General features: G+C 64.6%; 2 protein-coding genes across 3 annotated transcripts in view; both read left to right on the top strand.

The window, feature by feature from the left end:
- Window positions 1-10,868: 10,868 nt before the first annotated feature.
- Window positions 10,869-17,429, top strand: part of ADGRA1 (adhesion G protein-coupled receptor A1) — a 35,178-nt gene continuing 28,617 nt past the window's right edge. The window contains exons 1-2 of one of the 2 annotated variants that reach the window (XM_081572776.1): window positions 10,869-11,199; window positions 11,891-12,072. In XM_081572776.1, the coding sequence (XP_081428902.1) occupies window positions 12,070-12,072 (3 nt within the window). In that variant the 5' untranslated portion in view covers window positions 10,869-11,199; window positions 11,891-12,069. The remainder of the gene's footprint in view (window positions 11,200-11,890; window positions 12,073-17,429) is intronic. The other variant, XM_081572777.1, reaches the window with a different exon arrangement.
- On the top strand, window positions 12,492-15,703 carry LOC145539189 (uncharacterized). The gene is made up of 4 exons (XM_081572778.1): window positions 12,492-14,054; window positions 14,182-14,340; window positions 14,647-14,769; window positions 15,029-15,703. Exons 1-4 carry the CDS (start codon window positions 14,043-14,045, stop codon window positions 15,077-15,079), a joined length of 345 nt encoding a protein of 114 aa, XP_081428904.1. The 5' UTR covers window positions 12,492-14,042; the 3' UTR covers window positions 15,080-15,703.

The raw sequence follows: 17,429 nt of genomic DNA, 5'->3' as shown, positions 1-17,429 counted from the left end.
GGGACCCAGGACACAGAGGGAGCAGCCTTGGGGGAGAAGCTCGGGGTGCCAGGGCTCCCCACTGCTGCCCTCAAGGGGCTCTCCGGGCATCTATGCAAAGTGTTGAACTGATGTACACTTTTTATACCTCACTGGGAATTAAGAACCACAAAGACCTCATTTAAAAGCACGGCGTGTCAAGCTTTTCAACTTCGCTCCAGTTTCACGTGGTTCGTCTAACATGTTTCTCCCAGTGCAGTCTTGGGCACCGCCAGCTTGGCGCCCACCCCAAGCACACGCGGTCGGGACACGGCTGTCGTTGGGCAGCAGCGAGCAGCCCTGCACACAGAGATGCAGCTGTTCAGACACAGGCGCCTTTGTTTCCCTGAATCTCCTCAGCAACAGATAACCGGGGCTGCAGACTCACTCACGGAGACTGACTCGGGGAACAGCGTTATTTTTACTTCTGTCTTGGATCCATCTCTCCGCCTCCCTGCCCCCACACCCCGCACACAGGCACATCAGTCACTAAGTCAGGCCTGGGGCCGACCCGAGGCCACTGGGACGCAAGAGTGTGTCTGGGGCCAGGGCTCCCGCTGCTGAGCAGAGATCAGCGGCCAGAGGCGGATCCAGCTGCAGACTGCGGGACAGACAGCACCAGAGGCTTCACCCGGCCGCTGGGCCATTCCAGCAGGTGGCAAAGGACCACGCGGATTCAAGGAGATGTGGAGGTCAGAGCCCGGGTCTCACAGGGTCCCCGCTCACAGAGCAGGGGTCTAGATAGACAGCGGGTCTTTGTAAACACACGCACACTCCCCACCTTGCAGGTCAGGGTGAAGGGCGGTCACTCGGCCCCCAAGACGACAGTGGGGTCACTGCACCTCCGATCCCACCAGGCATGGGCGGCTGGGGGGCAAAGCCCAGATGTCCATCATTCTCCCCCAAGAAGGCCCAATAAGGGCAGCCACAGGGCCTCCACCAACCCCTGTACAACGCTGAGAAAAGTACTGGTTGTAATCGGACACTTGGCCCATGTTCGCATCTTCCCGACTGTCTTACAGCTTTTAGTTTATCTTTAGATCAAGCCTGAGGTCCCCACGCTGTGACTGTCCACGTCTCTCTCTCTTCACGCACTTTTGTGGAGAGACAGGCTCCTTTATTCTGCGTGTGGCTTTGCGGTGGAGCCCAGCGCGCTCTGTGTGTCTGCAGGGCATGGCCGGGAAGTGTGTGGCCGCCCTCCCTGTGAAGGTCGCGCCTACATCACCCGGGTCGTGGGGCTGCAGGACACATCGGTCCCTGTCCTCCTTTTGCCTGGATGCTCCCTAAGAGGTGTCCTCACGCCGCTGTCTCCGTGGCCACCCCAGCACACACTCACAGGCAGGCGGGGCAGGTGCTGGAGTCCCCCTTTATGGACTCGTTTTCGAAATCACGAGTTTGTCCCCTGGAATTCTCCAGTTGTGACTGACGTGTCCTGTCCTGACCTGTGACCCGAGCGGGAGCCCCACTTAGCCTGCAGAAGCTCTCACCCCCTCTGCCAGGGCCTCCCGGCCGCCCCCGACCTAAGAGAGGCTGTGGGCGTCCCCAGCCTGTCCCCTCGCCCACCTCCCCGCCCCAACAGGGCCCAGCGGGAGACAGAGCCCTCGGCCGTCAGGGGACCTCAGACCCCGAGGCCTGGGGGCCGCCAGCAGGGCAAGCAGGGCGACAGGACCGTGGGGTTCCGGGAGCAGCCGGCAGGCAGGGCTGTCCACATGGCAGGAGCACTGCCAGCCTCCCCTGGGGGCACAGAGCGGCTGAAGGCCACGGAGCAGGCGCTAGCCGGCAGAGGGCCCCCGGGACCCGGCTGGAGGGCAGCCTGGGAAGGGCAGGCCGGGGCCCGGGCGCCATCTGAGCTCACCGGCCGCGGCTCCCCAGACGCTCTGGAGGGACCAGCGCCCTGTCTGGTTGCCAAGGCCCAGGCCGCCAGCCACACTGAAGCCTCCCGGGGCAGACGCCTCCAGCTACCTGTGTCTGCGGCTCCATCAGAGCTCCATGAGAACGGGGTTGACCTGTGGGTGAGGCTCCCACGGCCCGTCCAGAGCTGGCTCTCGGGAGGGTGCGGGCCTCTGGGGGTGTGTGCTGAAGTTCAGTGGGGGCAGGGGGACCGCGGGGGCCCAGGGCCCTTGCCTACATCGTCACCAGGGCCACCCCTGTGGGCCCATGGGGCCTCCGTGCCTGAGGCCTTGCCCGCAGCAGGGGCCTCCTAGCCAAGGTGCAGGCCCTGGGCCTGCTGCGCCCACACTCCTCGGGCGCCCGGTCAGCAGCACAGGGGCCTCGCAGGGGGCCAGGGTGCGCCGTGCTGTCCCGGGACCTGCCCGCAAACACAGGCAGGGCTGAGGAGAGGGGGCCCCCAGGTGAGACCCCCAGAGCGAAACTCCTCCCCCCACGCTCGGACCTCAGCTCCGCAGGGTCTGTCCCGGGACAGTCTGCAGGGCGCCCAGGGCACTGGCCTGGGCCCGCTCACCCTCCCGGCTCTGCGCACACCAGACCCCCGGGGCCTGGGCCCTTGGGTGCGGGCGTCACAGAGTCCAAGCTCGCTCTGCTCGCCACACGATCGGCCAAAGAATCCGAGAGATGAGGTGTTGAGGCTAGGAAGACACGTACTGGGGAGCCGGCAGACTGAGAAGATGGCAGGCTAGCGCCTCAGAATAACCATCTTCTGGGCTCTGGGTGCCAGGTTGTTTTACAGATCAGAGATGAGAGGAGGTAAGGAAGCAAAGTAAAAAGGCCACTAACCTTGCAAACATCTAGAAAGGCAAGCCTCAGGCAGGGGAGGTGTTAACGTCTTCCTTCCTGCCGTCCACAGGCGCACAGGGTTCTGAACCGAGGCACTGTAGTTCAACAGTCAGGCGGAGGGGCAGGATTCTCCAAGGCAAACCATTCTGTATGATTATAATAACAAAAGCAGCAAAAAGCAAGTCAAAGAAACAGTTCCAACAGGGAGTCAGGATTGGCTTCCTCCATGCCACACAGGGGCCGCTGGCAGAACTGCCGACTCTTCCAGGAAGGAAAAGGGAAGCAGACGTTCGCAGGAGGATTTGAAAGCCTGACCCCATGGATCCGACTGTGTCCGAATTGCATTTGGAGGACGTGCTTCATCTGGAATCTTGTCAGTGGTTTAGGAGGGACACAGATTAAGACGCACAGCCAAGGGATTCCCTGTGGAAACCGTCTTCTTGCATGCCGCCCCCCCATCCCCCGTCGTGTCTGGTGGGGGCCTGTGGGGTGATGCGTAGAGAGAGGTCCAGTCTGGCCAGTGTCAGCGTGGCCCACGTCCACGCTCAGCCCAGGTCTGTCCCTGAGCAGCAGGTCTCCGTCCCCGTGTCTCTACTTAGAGGCACTGGGCAGGCTCGCTCAGGCCCAGGGAGACGCCGCTCTGGTCGTCGGGACCCGGGCCCTGACCCTCCCTCCTGGGTTCTGGGCAGGCTCGCTCAGGCCCAGGGAGATGCCGCTCCGGTCGCCGGGACCCGGGCCCTGACCCTCTGCTCTGGGTTCTGGTTCTATCACTGCTGCCCATCCGCGACCCCAGGCCAGTCCCTCGTTGGTCTCCGCAGCTGCCCCCACAAGCCCTGGGAGCTGGGGTGCCCAGCTGAGGCTGAAGCAAGGGGAGGCCAGGGGCCGTCCCATGGGAGGACCACATGCCCCTTCTTCCCACCAGGACCCGCTCTTTCCAACCGAGGTGCTAGCCCAGGCCTTGGGCTTCCTGCAGGGGGGCGGGGAACAGGGATGAAGTCGGTGTTCAGGCTGAAGCCCACCACAGGGACAACTCTGCCCGCCTGGAAGGAGGTGAGCAGAGAGGAGCTGACGGCAGCCCATGTGGTCGCCAGCAAGGCCCGTGGGGCTGCCCCCGGGGCCAGGAGCTTCTGCCCACAACTGTGGTCTCAGGGCAGCTCCGGGAAGGCTGGGCTGGGGAGGAGGTGTGAGCCCTCTGGTGCCCAGGAAGCAGGGCAGGTTTAGACGGGTGTCGGGGGCCACGGGGAAGCCCAGGGCATGGGCAGAGGAAGTGAGGTGGGTCTGTGAGCCCCTGGGGGGGAGGACCCCGCAGCCTCAGTCCCTGAGGGAAGCGCAAACTCTGGTGGTGAGGGGAGACTGTGACCACGAGAGCCCACGGTGCCCGGAGTCCCCCGGGGGGCCGGGCGGGAGCTGGGAGGGTCTGCTCCCCTGGCCCCCCGGACCAGCCCCCAGGTGGCCCTCTGCCCACCGCCCGCAAGCCCCTCCTCTCACCCTGCCCAGCCCCTGGAGCTCCTGTAGACAGTGTGCGGGGCAGGTGGACTTCCTGCTGCACTTTCAAATAACGAGGGTCTTTTATAAACTTGGGAGAAAAGGACCGGAGCTGGTGAGGTCGGCACCTGGTAGACCTGACTGCTGTCCTGCGGGGGCGCCCAGAGCCAATGGGGGGGCTGTCACATGACCCGGGACCTGGGCACCTCCCCTGCAACCCACCCTGCACCCTCCCCTGGGAACGCCTCCCCCCCAACCCCACCCTGCACCCTCCCCTGCGGACGCCTCCCCTTCCCCACCCTCCCCTGCGGACGCCTCCGGCAGGTGCTTCTCCTCACACGTGCTGCTCATCACAGGACTGACCCGGGCGGGGGGTGGGGGCACCTAGGGCTCAAAGTCACAGCGACCCTGCCCCACCACAGGTGCGCACCCCAGGACATCTGCCCACTATTTCCACAGGATCCCAGTTTGGGTAAAGGGGGAATTTGAAAATGTTTTCTTATATTCACAAATTGTGATTCTTTTTCAAAACTCAAGGGTTTTATGCTTTTGTTTCTCTTTGTCATGCTGCCACTGCTGCTAAGTCGCTTCAGTCGTGTCCGACTCTGTGCGACCCCATAGACGGCAGCCCACCAGGCTCCCCCGGCCCTGGGATTCTCCAGGCAAGAACACTGGAGTGGGCTGCCATTTCCTTCTCCAATGCATGAAAGTGAAAAGGGAAAGTAAAGTCGCTCAGTTGTGTCCGACTCTTAGCGACCCCATGGACTGCAGCCTACCAGGCTCCTCTGTCCATGGGATTTTCCAGGCAAGAGGACTGGAGTAGGGTGCTGTTGCCTTCTCTAATGCTTGCTTTTTCCTCATTTCTTGATTTTTTTTTTTTACTTGTACTTGATTTTAGTTATTTTGCCTGGACTGCTTTGTAATGTAAGCAAACCGTGGAGCAAACCAAACAACTACAGCTAAGGAGTTAATCAAAACACTTCAAAGTCACTACTAGTAATAGTTCATATTTTTTATTGTTTAAACTGATTTTATTGGGGTTCTTCTTTACCAAAAAAAAGCCATGCATGGTCAAGAAAGCAGTATCTGAAAGAGGGATGCAGAAGAGTAAGCTGACCAATGGTCACCATCCTGCCAAGCTGCGGGCACGAACACCCCCGGACCCCAGATGGCTCCAACACACATGCACAGGTGCACACTCGCGCCATCACACACGTCCACTCAGACGTCTGTGAGCAGCAGCCACGCAAGCCTCTGCAGGACTCCGCTCCAGGGGCTGCCGAGCAGCCCCCAGCTGGTGTCAGTTACTCCAGCCCAGCCCCTCAGACACACAGGCTGTTCCAGACCTCTGCTATTCCGGCAGCTCAAAGCAAGATAAACTAGCTGGAAGTGATTAGATATCAAAATGTAAAGAGTTATTTTAGGGATATTTTGAAAGGAGGAGAGATGTTTCAAGACACAAGGTACTGGAATCAGTCCTGCCAGGCACCAAAGCAGAAACCCAGAGACTTGGGAAGATTAACTCTCAAACAAATCATTATTTTAGCAAAATTGTCATGTTTGACCACATCTAATTTGATAAAATTGCTTTGGCCCCAGTGGCAGGAGCAGGGACTGGGCAGGAGGCAGCGGGGACCGGGGGTGGAGAGTGGAGGCCAGGGAGGCTGGTTGGAGCCGGCACGGGGGATGGGAGGGTCAGAGGGGAGCAGGGGCTCCAGCAGGAGGAGGGCACGTCCCGGGGGTGGGTGAGGCCGCGGGCCAGGCCAGGCCTGCCACAGCCCCGTCCCAGTCCACGGCCGCAGGATCAGGGGAGCAGGGGGACAGCAGGGACAGGACCTCCCGGAAAGGGTTTCCCCCAGACCCTCCCACCCTGCAGAGACCCCCAGGCACCCCAGACACTGGCCCCAGCCCCAGGAGGCTGAAGGTGCCCGTGAAGCAGTAAGGGTGGTTAATGACCGAGGTCTGGAGACCGGAGGAGGCCTCAAGCAGAAAGCTGTCCAACTGCCGGCTGTCCCTGCATCTGTCCTGACCCAGGGTCTGGGATTAGCATGGGCGGCCCCGACGCCCTCCAGGTGTTGTCGGAGGAGGGGTGGGAGGAGGGGTGAGCAGAGGAGCCTGGACTCAGCTTCCCCCTGAGAGCTCGGCCTCTGCTAGTGCTCCTCACGCCTGCAGAGCCGGCGCAGGGCTGCGCTCAGCCGTGCTCCTGGCAGACCCTTGGCTGCTCCGCCCATGGTCAGCCCGGCCGGCCTCCACAGAAGGGGGCTCGGGATGCCTCCTCGCCCGAACCCATGCTGGTGTCTGCTCCCCACCAGGCGCTGCGGGGGAGCCCCTGGGCCTGTTGAACCCCAACCCCGTGTAGAGGGACCAGGTGTCTCCGGGGATGTCGTGCATGTCCAGCCTGGGCCCCCACAGTGAAGGTGGAAACAGGCTGGTTTACAGCTCGGGGTTGTGGGTCCTGGGGTACATCTGGAGGGCAGAGGGCAGGTTTGTTCTTGCCTCCAGACTGTCTCTAGCAAATCTGTTTTCACAGTTTGCGAGGGAAGCTCAAACAGGCTGGGGTGGAGCTGCGGACCGCGCTGCCTCTGGGGTGCGCCGCAGGGTGTGGACCCCCAGAGCACCGTCGTGGATGCGCCTTCCCACCTGGCCAAGCTCAGGGCATGCTCCCACATGCCTCACAGGCTGCCGAGAGCCTGGCGCTAACCCAAGACCTCCGGAAGAAGGCTGTGTCCTGAACGAGGGGGCTGTGGCCTCCGTGGCCTCAGGAGGAAGTAGGGAGTGGGGGAGGCAGGCTGAGAGGGGGAGGCTGACCCCAGGAGCCCCAGCGACGTTGCAGCTCATCCAGCGTCACTGTGTAGCTAAGGGCAAGCCTGCCCTGCCTGCTGCCTCCCCCAACACCAGCCAGGACCCCCCGTGCAGCAGAACTAGCAGGGGTTCCTCAGCCTCTGGCTGCCCCCCTAGTCCCCAGCGGCCTCTGAACTGTTCTTCCTCCAAGAACATCCTCCAGGCGAACAGCTCTGCGGGAGCCCCCAGAATGGTGGGGGCTGAACTCACCCCCCATCCTGCTCCCCACGGTGGCTCCTGGACTGGCTCCTGAAGGAGGGAGGGTCTGGGCTCCGGGAGGGTCTGAAGCTGTGAAGGAGGAAAGAAGATGTGATTTGAGAGGAGGAAGGAAATGAAAAATGGCGTGAGCTGGGGATTGCCAGCAAGGAAAACAGAGAAACAGGCTGTGTTTGCCACACCGAAGCACTGTCTGCTCCGAGTATCCGCCACTCACCCTTCCTCTTCCTTCAAGCGTCTTCTCGGGGACCCTTCTGATGGGCCTGAAGGATGCAGGCAGGTGAGTGGGGCTGAGAGCCCCTGGGGTGGGGAGGACTGGCCCGCTGCCAGCATGGGGCGCTCAGAGAGACGGACAGTGTCCCGGACTCTGCTCGCCAGGCAGCGGCCCCACATCCAGGCTGACCCGCGGCCTGTGGGGCCCGAGGTGGACTGGCTCAGGTGTGTCGTGGGGCCCTGTACCCCTGAATGTGCTGAAGCCTTGTAGGGGTATGTGCGCGTGGACATGGACCCCACAAGTCTCTCAGAGTGAAACCCCCAGGCCCCTGTTCTGTGAGGGGCCCACGATCCCCCAAGGCTGCCCAGGGGTCACAGGTGGCTAGCAGGAGGTTGCCCCAGGCGTGGCCGGGCTCTCTGGGGCTCTGAGAGCCTTCGGGAGAGGAAGGGCAGCCACAGGAACTCGGTGCCTTTGCTATTTTGTTCTCAGACTCGGCTTGACCTCAGGGCAGAGTGAATTTGTTGACGTAAATCTTTGTTAGAAATGTTCTGCACAAATTCAAACTGACACTGTTGGGGGAGATTGCTGGTTGCCACGGCAACCGGAGAGCGGCTCGTTCGGCTCAGTGGATTTGAGCACACGGTCTCGGCCGTGCGTCCGGCCTCGGGGGGCCAGCCTGGAAACGCCACCAACGTCGCCCCCTCCAGCACTCGCGGCCCCCACACCGTGTCCTGGAAGCCGGCAGCCTGAGGATCCCTGCAGCGCTCACCGTGGAGGCTGCTCGGGCCTGAGACTCCGCGGCCCTGGGCCCGACTCAGGCCCAGGGAGGTGGGGTGGGGCGCCATCCCGAGCTGACCCCTACCCCCGCTGACCTGTGACCACATCCACCCTGCAGCTGTCTGGAGGAGCCAGCAGCATCAGCAGGCTGTCTCCTGGCTTCACACAAGCAGGTTCCTGAAGGGCTCTGGCCGTGGGGGCAGGGCCCCTGGCCTCTCCCCACCCCATCCCCGCCTGCTCTCCTCCCAGGTTCCCCTCCCTGCCTGCCCCCACTCATCCCAGCCCTGCCACGGAGAGCTGTGGTCACCCCTTCATTGGAAGTGACTTTCCCTCCAGGAGGGCCAGATAAAGGGCTGAGGGGCTGCCCGCCCTGTTGGCAACCGGAAGACCTCCCTGCTGGGGAGTCCTGAGCTCACAGAATGTGCCAGACATGCGCCTTCGCGAAGGGAGGCAAAGACGCAGTGCTGCGAGGCAGCCTGGAGACTCTTGCTTTCCTGCGAAGAAGCCATGCAGGCGTCAGGAGTGAGCTCCCAGTGCCAGTGAGAGGCCTGAGCAGGTGCATGTCTGCTCAGACGACAGTCTCGGTGCATTAGAAAGTGGAAGGGCCCAAGAGTCCCCCAAGCCTGGCTGACGGTCAGCTGCAAACTCCAGGAAGCACCAGCTCCGCTCACGGATGGCAGAGACGCTCAGGGCATGGAGCAAGGGGGCCGGAGGCGGCCCCAGCCCAGCTTCCTGAGGCCCCATCACAAAGCTCGCGTTCGTGACCTGTCCTCGGGGGGCCCGCTGGGTCCTCTGAGCGGAGGCCACCGTGTCAGGGAGGGGGCCTGAGGCTGCCGTGGCTGCTGCGGGCACGGCGCTGGCTCTCCGCTATGACCCGGGCCAGCGCAGAGCCCGGTCGCTGGGTGGGGTGGTCACTGGCTCGTGACCCTCTGTGGGCAGCTTGGGGGCCAGGGCACCGGTAGCCCAAGGAGGGACAGCGGGGCAGCAGGGCCGGGGGGGAGCCCAGCTCCCCAGCCCTCGCTAAGCCCGAAGCCCGCAGACGCAGCTCCCAGGGTGACCTCGTCTGGAGGGGTCCCCAGCCCTCACCCAGGCCAACGCTGGGGTTCAGAGCTGGCTGCCCCGTGTCCAGGCCCCAAGTGCAGTGTCAGGATGTTAGCAGCCAGCCGGGCCCGTCTGCCCGAAGAGCCCCTAGAGCACTTCATGCACCCTCCTGCACCCCTGGGGAGTCTGCACCTGACCAGCCTTTGCCGTGAAGCCCGCAGGCCCCGGGGTGGGGCTGCAGCCTGGGCTCGGAGGGGTTTCTCCAGGCTGCCCCCACACCAGGCCGGAACCACGCCCGGCCCCCCGCCCTCTGCATCCCTCCAGGACCGCCTAGAAGCCACCTCTGGTTCCGCCCCCCTGCTCCGAGGGCAGGGTGGGTCTCTACCCTGCGGCCAGGGCACCGGGACAGAGGGTCAGTCCCCAGAGCCTCCTCCTGGACGCCTGGCCCCGTGACCTGTCTGTCATCTCTGTCTTTCTGACCTGTGTTCACCAGCCCTTTCCCTGGACAGTCTGGGGAGGGAGCTGCAGGGGAGCGCCCGGTCCAGGGTGGGCCTTCATCTCGGGGCTGAGGGCCCAGCGGCAGTAGCGAGCTGACTTATGTCCACCTGTGTCCCTTCCCTGCAGTCTGCAGACAGAGTTGGGGTCCACCCCAGCCTGGGGGAGTCTGAACAGAACATCCCCCCAGTCCAGGGAGGTCTTCCCACCACCCCCTGCCCTCCTTGTCCAGACCACCAACCTAGCCTGGGAACCTCCGCTGTGCCCTCCAGCGCCTGAGGGAGCCGCCTCAGGACGCTCAGTTGGCCAGGCGTGGGCAGGAGGGTCTCCAGACAGCACCCACTAGGCAGCCAGATGACCCCTCACCCCTCGGGGGTCTCTGTCCCTAGGCTGAAACTCAGGACCCGTTACTGAGGGGCAACGGGAACAGTGGGCACCCTTGGGACAGAAGCGCTGGGGATGTTGGTGGAACGCAGGGCAGGAGGGTGGAAGTACCCTACTCAGAGACCCTTTGGCCAGCGGTGCCCCTCACCCCCACGCCCTGCAGGCAGGATCCCTGTGACCCTCCCCCCCACCTGCTCAGCTTTCTTCTGGGAGCCCTGCAGGGTCCAGGACCCTGGACTGGGCAGGGGTCTGGGGGCGGGGGCGGGGGCTCTCTCTGCACAGCTGAGGCCCGTCGACACGGCGGGACCACCTGCTGACTCACGCTGGGATGCCCTGTGGGCTCACCTCTCCGTGGCCATCTTTGGATTTGAGAATATTTTAATACAAGAACTGTGAAAACTCCTCCAAAATCAATTTCCTGTTCCTATTTGTGTTCCTAGAGCCCTAGAGGGACAGGGGCTTCCTGCCAGAATAACAGAGCTCCCACCACCACCCCGCCTCCTCCAGGGGGTGTTTTGATGGGAGCTGTCCGTTCTGTTGGCAGCCTAGGCGAAACGGCCGGTTGTCTCTTTAAATCGGCTCTGCGGAGCCTGGGCCAGCGGGCTGGCTGGGAAGAACCATCGCCGCTGCCGCAGGGAGCCGTGCGCGCGTCAGCGCCTCCCCCGTCCCCATGGTTACGCTCTGCCTCCGACCGGCCGGGCCCCGGCCGTCGCCCGCCCGCGGGGGCAGGCGCAGCGGCCGCCGGCGTTCCTCGCGCGGAGTTCGGGAAGCTGCCCGCTGAGAACGGCGGCCAGCGTGTGCTCCTGGCTCCGACTCACCCCCGGCGGGCCGGGCCGGGCCGGCTGCGGTCTTGCAATCTGTTGATAACTCCACTCTCCAGCCGGCGCACTGCCCCTGGGATGGACAGCGGCTCCCCGGACCGGGGAGCGTGCCCCACCTCTCCACCAGCGGGAAGCACAGGACTGCGGCCACTACAGCTCTTTTCGCCAAAATAGGTGAGAAGTTGGGCTGCGTTTCTCCAGGGTCCTCGCGGCTGGTGCCCACCCCACACGGAGGCAGCAGGACACGGCTGGGGGGGGCCAGGTCAGAGCCCTCCGGCCTCAGCGTCCACTCCCCGGACCGCCCCCCCACGGGGGCATCGGCGCCTGCCAGGGGCCGGCTGTGCCTGCTCTTGCAAATGCAGATTCTGAACAACTTTGGGTTCCGCTGACGGAACCCAGCCACTGGGGAAACCAGGCTGTGTGGGGAGATGCCAGCCCACAAGGTCTGGCCGCATCCAGGCCAGCAGAAGCTTCGCCCGCCCGGGTCTGGCTGCTCGTGGGGGATTGTTGGAGCCTCTTGGCTGAGCTGACAGACATACTGTACGTGACTCCTGCAGCCTGAGACTGGGCTGCGAGTCCTGCGCTGGATGGCGAGCGGAGGCTGATTTTTAAATATGGAGAAGGAAGCGCTCCCTGGGCACCATCCCTCCAAGGCCCTGAGGCCCCAGGTCGTCCCCGAGCCTCTGCCCGACCCAGATGCCCGGAGCCGGACACTCCAACAGGCTGGCTGGGGCGAGCAGAGCCCAGAGCGGGGCAGACTCTGGGAGGCGCTGCTGCCGCTGCGGAAGGGGGGCTGCCTGGGGGGAGAGGAGGGTGCGCGATGCAGGGAGGACCCCCACCCACTTGGCCTTCCCTGTCTTCACAGATGGGGGCGGCCTCTCCCCCAGCACCCACCCCATCGCGGTCGCCCAGGGCTCAACCCCGTGGCCCCCGCGGGGGAGCTTGACCTTCCGGACGGCCATGGAGGCTGGCGGGGAGAAGGGAGCGACATAGGCGGCCGGGCCGTTCCACCCCTGCTCACACTTCAGTAACTTCGCTGTGCCCATGGTGAGTACACGGCGGCGGGGCTCGGCCCCCCCCACCGCACGTACGCGGGCTGCTGTGTGCTCCGCGGGGTGAGGGGGGACCGGCAGTTCCTGCGGCCGGGCGCCCGGGGGGCGGGGCTGTGCCGGGGCCGTGCGCTGCTGCTCCACGGCGGCTCTTCAGCGGCGGCTCGCGGAGATCATACTAATTAGCCGCGTGCTGCAATGTTGAATCACTGAGCCAGGGGAGGCGGCGGCCTGCCCCAGCCTTGCCCGCCACCTGTGAAAAGCTCTCTGACCCCAGGCTTGGGGCCGGGGGGCGCTGGGGTCCCGCCCTCTCCTGGCCCCAGGCCCTGGGCACGGCCCTCCCTCCCACGGCAGCCCTTCCCATCGGAAAGTTGGCAAACGCAAGGCAGGGGATGTGGGTGGTGGGTGGGCTTCAGCGGCACACGCAGCTGGCATGGAGGCCCCTCTCCAGCACAGGGGGTGCAGCCAGCGTGTGGGGGCTCGGCCTGCAGGCCTGGGGCGCTTCCCTGCGGTCGCCGCCGGTTTGGATTCCAGTAAAGGACACACTGTGCCCGCTTGTGAGGGGCAGCGGCCGGCACGTGCGGAGAATGCCGATCACTGAGGACGGCGCCCCCGCGGCCATGGCTGGACCCCAGGTCTGGGCTGAGAATGCAGAGCTGAGCCGCCACGAGCAGCGGCCGTCCGACCTCCTTGTTCATTCCCTTCCCGTTGGGTCTGAAATGTCCAAACAAGAGCAATGCCTTTTGCTGAAGGTCGGCACCATCTCGAGGGCTCAGAGGCTGGGAGCGGGCGGCACCTGCCTCTCGAGCGTCCGGCAGTACGTGCCCCGTGGTCCCCGGCCGAGCCCCCAGCTCTGAGCCAGGCACCTGTTGCCCCGCGGGTGCACCCCAACACGGCCAGGGCCTCGGTCTGGCCGTGTTTGAAGCTCCGCCTCCTCGAGTTCAGATCCTCATTCGCAATCTGGGTTGCCTCATCGGCAGACAAAGGCTGGGCTGAGCTGCCTGGGGGTGGGGGCAACACTGCCCCTGGGGCCCCACAGCTGCCAGTGAGCTGCCCCAGTGTCAGGCATGGCTTTGCCTCCATCTCTGACCCGTCAAGCGCCTTCCTCACCGCGAGTCCATGCACACGCTGCCCTCAGCTCCCACCCACACCACGCGTCCAGTCTACGACGGGGGTAAGCAGCTGGGGCACCCTTGCCCAGAGAGCTTGGACCTACTGGCTCGCTGGTTCCAGTCCTAAGAAGTCACGTTCACCCTGGAGAACGTTTCTGAAAGGAGCAGCCGTGCCCAAGCCAGGCCTGCAGTTCTGGCACAAGCATGTTCCCGCACGTGTCTGGGAGTCCGCGGGGCAGCTGCCCGAGGGCCCTGGGGGCCGTGGGGAGGAAAGCCAGCTGGCTGGCGGCTCTGGCCCTGTGCCCAGGCTGCCCCCCTGGCCACCTGCTTGGCCATGGCCCCAGCGGTCTGCTGCCCCGACTCCAGGCCCTGAGTGAGGCCATGGCCCACGTCTGAACCTTGCTGAGCCCTGAGCGTCTGTGGGCAGGCCTTCTGAGCGAGCTTCCTGTGTGCCCTGGGGGCTGACGGGACAGTGGACACCCCTGGGGGCTGGGGGCCTGCACCCTGCAGCCCTGCCTCCAGGGCCCAAGCCGGGCCCCATCACCCGCCCTCAGAGCTCAGACCCTCGTCCCGGGGCTGAGCGTGGACACTGCACTGCCACTCCTGCGATGGGCCTGTCCACGCTCCTGTTCGAGCAGCCTGTGACCCGCACCATCACCGCAGAGACCGAGGCCTCCCAGGGACACAGTGACGGGTGTGGAAGGGGAGTGAAAGCCTTACAGGCCGGTGCTCTGTCCTTCCCGTGTGCGGCGTCCGGCGGTCCTGTAGGCACGGCTCTCCAGCCACACCTGTCGCCGGGGACTAGCTGGGCAGCCGGACTAGCGTGTGTGCTTCCCGCAGCCCCGTGGCCTCGAGCATGGCCCAGAGGGTGAGCTCACTGACCTTGGGGCCCGAGCACCTCGGGGACCCGCTCAGCGGCTGCGCCTGGACTGGCCCGGCCCCAAGGAGAGCCCTGGGGAGCCCCGCTAGCTCTGAGCGGGGTTGACCTTCGCCAGGTCCCGCGGGGCCGTGACAGGATGCGAGGCCCGGCCACCCCGAGGCCAGACCCCACGCGAGGTGCCCCAGTCCACACAGAAGCACCCACGTTCCCACGAGAAGGACAGAAGACCAGGGAGACCAGGGGCCAGGAAGCCGAAGCCAAGGGGCAGTGGGAGGTAGGGAGCCTGCAGGGCGTCCAGGGGCTCCATCCCGGCCAGGGGGACCCGGCTAGACCTGAGGGGCTCAGGCCGTGGCTCACCTGACCCCGCCCACGATGCCTGCAGCTCCCCGGAGCGCCAGCAAGTCCCTCCTGCCTGCCACTTCCCCTTCAGGCCAGCATCTCACCTTCTAACAGCTTAGACATCTGCCTGCATCTCTCCGAGTGTGTCGCCCACCACTGTTTCCCCTTGGTGGTCAGTTTCACGCACGTGACCCTCAGTCCAGAAGGAGACCCGTGGTAGTTCTCAGTGTATTTTCTTCAGAGTTCCTCGTCGTACAGCCAGCCCGCACACCCTCAAAAGCTGACGCCGCAAACCCGTGAGCGTCCCGTCAGGATGACGTGTACCCCGAATGGGCAGATTCCTTCCCTTGCAGAGGAGGGACAGGTCAGCAGACGAGGGCCCCAGGGCCCACGGGATCATCTGGGTCAGGATGACCCCAGGCGGAAGGGCCTGTCCTGCCTGCCTCCAGCTGCCCACGGGCCCAGCCTGGACATCTGACTGCACAGCATGGATGCCCAGAGACAGTCTGACCCACAGCCCGGAGAGGCCACTTCACCTCATGTGATCAGACAGGCGACGCCCGACCTGACATCTTCCTCCTGTTTTCTTCTCTTTCTCAACCTACTGATGCGTGTGATTGCAGGATATACCAGAAAGGACACATCCAAGCAAAATCACGATGAGACGCAAATGAAAGGGGAGTGAAAGCCAGACCGCAGGGACAGCTGCCCCGGGACCACCGCTCGGAGCCTGTGGGTGCCACAGGCAGCAGAGCCCAGGTTCTCAGGACAAGACACACCCCGCTGTGGCCTGTACACACCCCACCATGGTCTCAGCACACCCTGCCGTGGCCTCTGCACACCCCACCGTGGCCTGTACACACCCCGCCGTGGCCCCGGCACACCCCACCGTGGCCCTGGCACACCCCACCGTGGCCCCGGCTGGCCGTCCTTCGGGCGAAGACGTGAGCGGGATCATGAGCCCTGGCCCCGCAGCTGGGGCGGGCCCGCGGCTCTCAGAAGTTGGTGGGCGGTCTCGTCTGCAACAGGGCTGGGGTTGCTTTGCCTCCCTTCCTCCCTAGGTTGTCAGGATGGTTCTTGGCCTCTCGGCCCAGAGGCCCACGTGCCATCTGTGCTCACTGGTCCCAACGCACTGCTGGCCCCACAGCCTCCGCGGGCCTTCTGACCAGGTGCTGCCATCTGACCAGGTGCTGGACCGTCATGAGCGTTTTGCTGGTGGAACGCTTGCAGAGTGGATCCTTCCGAGAGGCACTTATACATGTGTGAACTTTAAAATATAAAATGCATTGCCATTTGCATTACCTAGTTTGAATTTTAAATGTCACCTCTAAAAATGTGGAAAGCACTGTTGACGAGTCTGATTTGGAGAAGGAAACGGAGACGGGGGCCAAGCGGAACCGAATCTCTGTCTCTCCCAAAACATACCGTGGGTGCCGCTGCTGGTGGCTGAAGACCCCCCACCACACGAAGCCTCAAAACGGGGCCCTCGGATGGAAAGGAGGGGGTGTGAAGGTGGGGTGACCCCAGGGCTGCTCCAGGGCCGCGCTGGGCGTCGTGCCCAGGAAACCTTTGTGTCCAGAGCGGATGCTCCCAGATGGTTTCCTGCTGCAGGGGAAGCACTCCCGACTCTTCTAGGCGCAGCAGAAAGGGGTCTCCCCACGTGGACAGAACCTGGCAGCTCGCACGCGCTGGAGGGGAGCTCTCCGCCACAGGTCCAGGCCCTGCACAGGCTCCCCCGTCACAGCCCAGCTGGGCCGGCGTTCCACAGACGCAGTTGTCAGGCCGTCAGTGGACGCTGCATCCGGAAGCACGTGCTTGCTTTGCTCAACCGCCTCCGCCCCCACGTCCCTGTCCCCCCAGACAAGAGTCGAGGGTCTGGCCTCAGTCTTGAGGGGCAGTGATGGCGCCCAGAGAAGGTGGGGAAGCGACTTGTGAGCCCCCGGGGAGGGTAGCCCCACCTGGGCCCTTCAGCTCCGGGTGAGACGTGAGGGCGTGGGTCCTGACTGGGTCCCTGGGAGAACGGGCCACGCTGGACCTGCAGCGGCTCTCACGTGCAGATGTGAAACCAGAAACAGAGGCCCCAGCGTGCCTCCAGGACGAGTCAGGCGGTCTCAGCCCGTGAGGGTGTCACCGGAGGGGCAAACCGTCATCTCTCGGGAGAAGCAGCTCAGGCACAGGCCCGGGGATGCCTCCAGAGCCCAGTCAGACCTGAATCCAAATCGTCACAGCCGAGGACTCTCGGAAGAAAAGCCCCTTTGGTATCAGGGCTTGACCGAGAAGGCCTGCGTCTCCTCGACGTTCTCAGTGAGCTGTGTCTGGCAGGAGGCCAGCGCCCGCGGAGCCTGGCAGATGCAGAAATGCCACGAGAATCCTGGGCCACTGGACCCCTTCCTGCCCTCGCGCTCAGAATTTGGGACCTGCGGGGCCCTGGGGGCGGGCTGCCGGCGGGAGCCCAATGCCCCGAAAGTGAGACCCCGGCGCTGGCATCCGCCCCGCCGCCCCCTCGTGAGGCATCCGCTCTCCACCAGGAGCCCGCCCTGCCCTTGTTGGGAGCCCCCTCACCAGGGTGCAGGCTCCTGGCCATAGGACAGGCCCAAAGGCCTCCGTGCCTTTGGAAGCAGCTCCTCGGGGCGCAGCCTGAGTCCTGCCGGGCTCTAACCGCAGCCCCTCGGGGCAGAGCCTTCCCAGCACTGGAACGGGGTCTCTGGGGACACGCAGCTCCCCCGTCGTCCTGAGGCCACGTCCCCTGGCCGCCTGTCCTCCGAGCCTGGCCTGCGTCCTGCCGAGACCGTGTGCATCAGACAGGGGCCCTCGGGGCCTGTGGACGGTCAGGACTGGGGCTGGCGGACAGCGCGTGTCCGGCCTGGGGTCTGCGAGCAGCACGGCACCTTCTCAGCCGCCTGCTTGCTCTGGGACGGGCCGCTGTTCCTGCCTCACTCGTCCGCTGGGCCCCTGGGCAGCCAGACGCCGAGGTCCCCTTGGCGTCCAGGTCACTCAGTACCTTTTCCCAGGGGACCAAATTCC

Source organism: Giraffa tippelskirchi, chromosome 2 (assembly GCF_054371585.1).
Source record: "Giraffa tippelskirchi isolate mGirTip1 chromosome 2, T2T-mGirTip1v1.2.pri, whole genome shotgun sequence".
NCBI classification, from domain to species: Eukaryota; Metazoa; Chordata; class Mammalia; order Artiodactyla; family Giraffidae; genus Giraffa; species Giraffa tippelskirchi.
This window is presented reverse-complemented; position numbering and strand designations above follow the sequence as displayed.

Excerpts from the sequence above, each read along its gene's own strand:
- LOC145539189 (XM_081572778.1), top strand. Across the intron at positions 14,341-14,646 it reads AAGCCAAGGGGCAGTGGGAG|AGTTCCTCGTCGTACAGCCA; the intron begins GTAGGGAGCCTG and ends TATTTTCTTCAG. Across the intron at positions 14,770-15,028 it reads CCCTTGCAGAGGAGGGACAG|GATATACCAGAAAGGACACA; the intron begins GTCAGCAGACGA and ends GTGTGATTGCAG.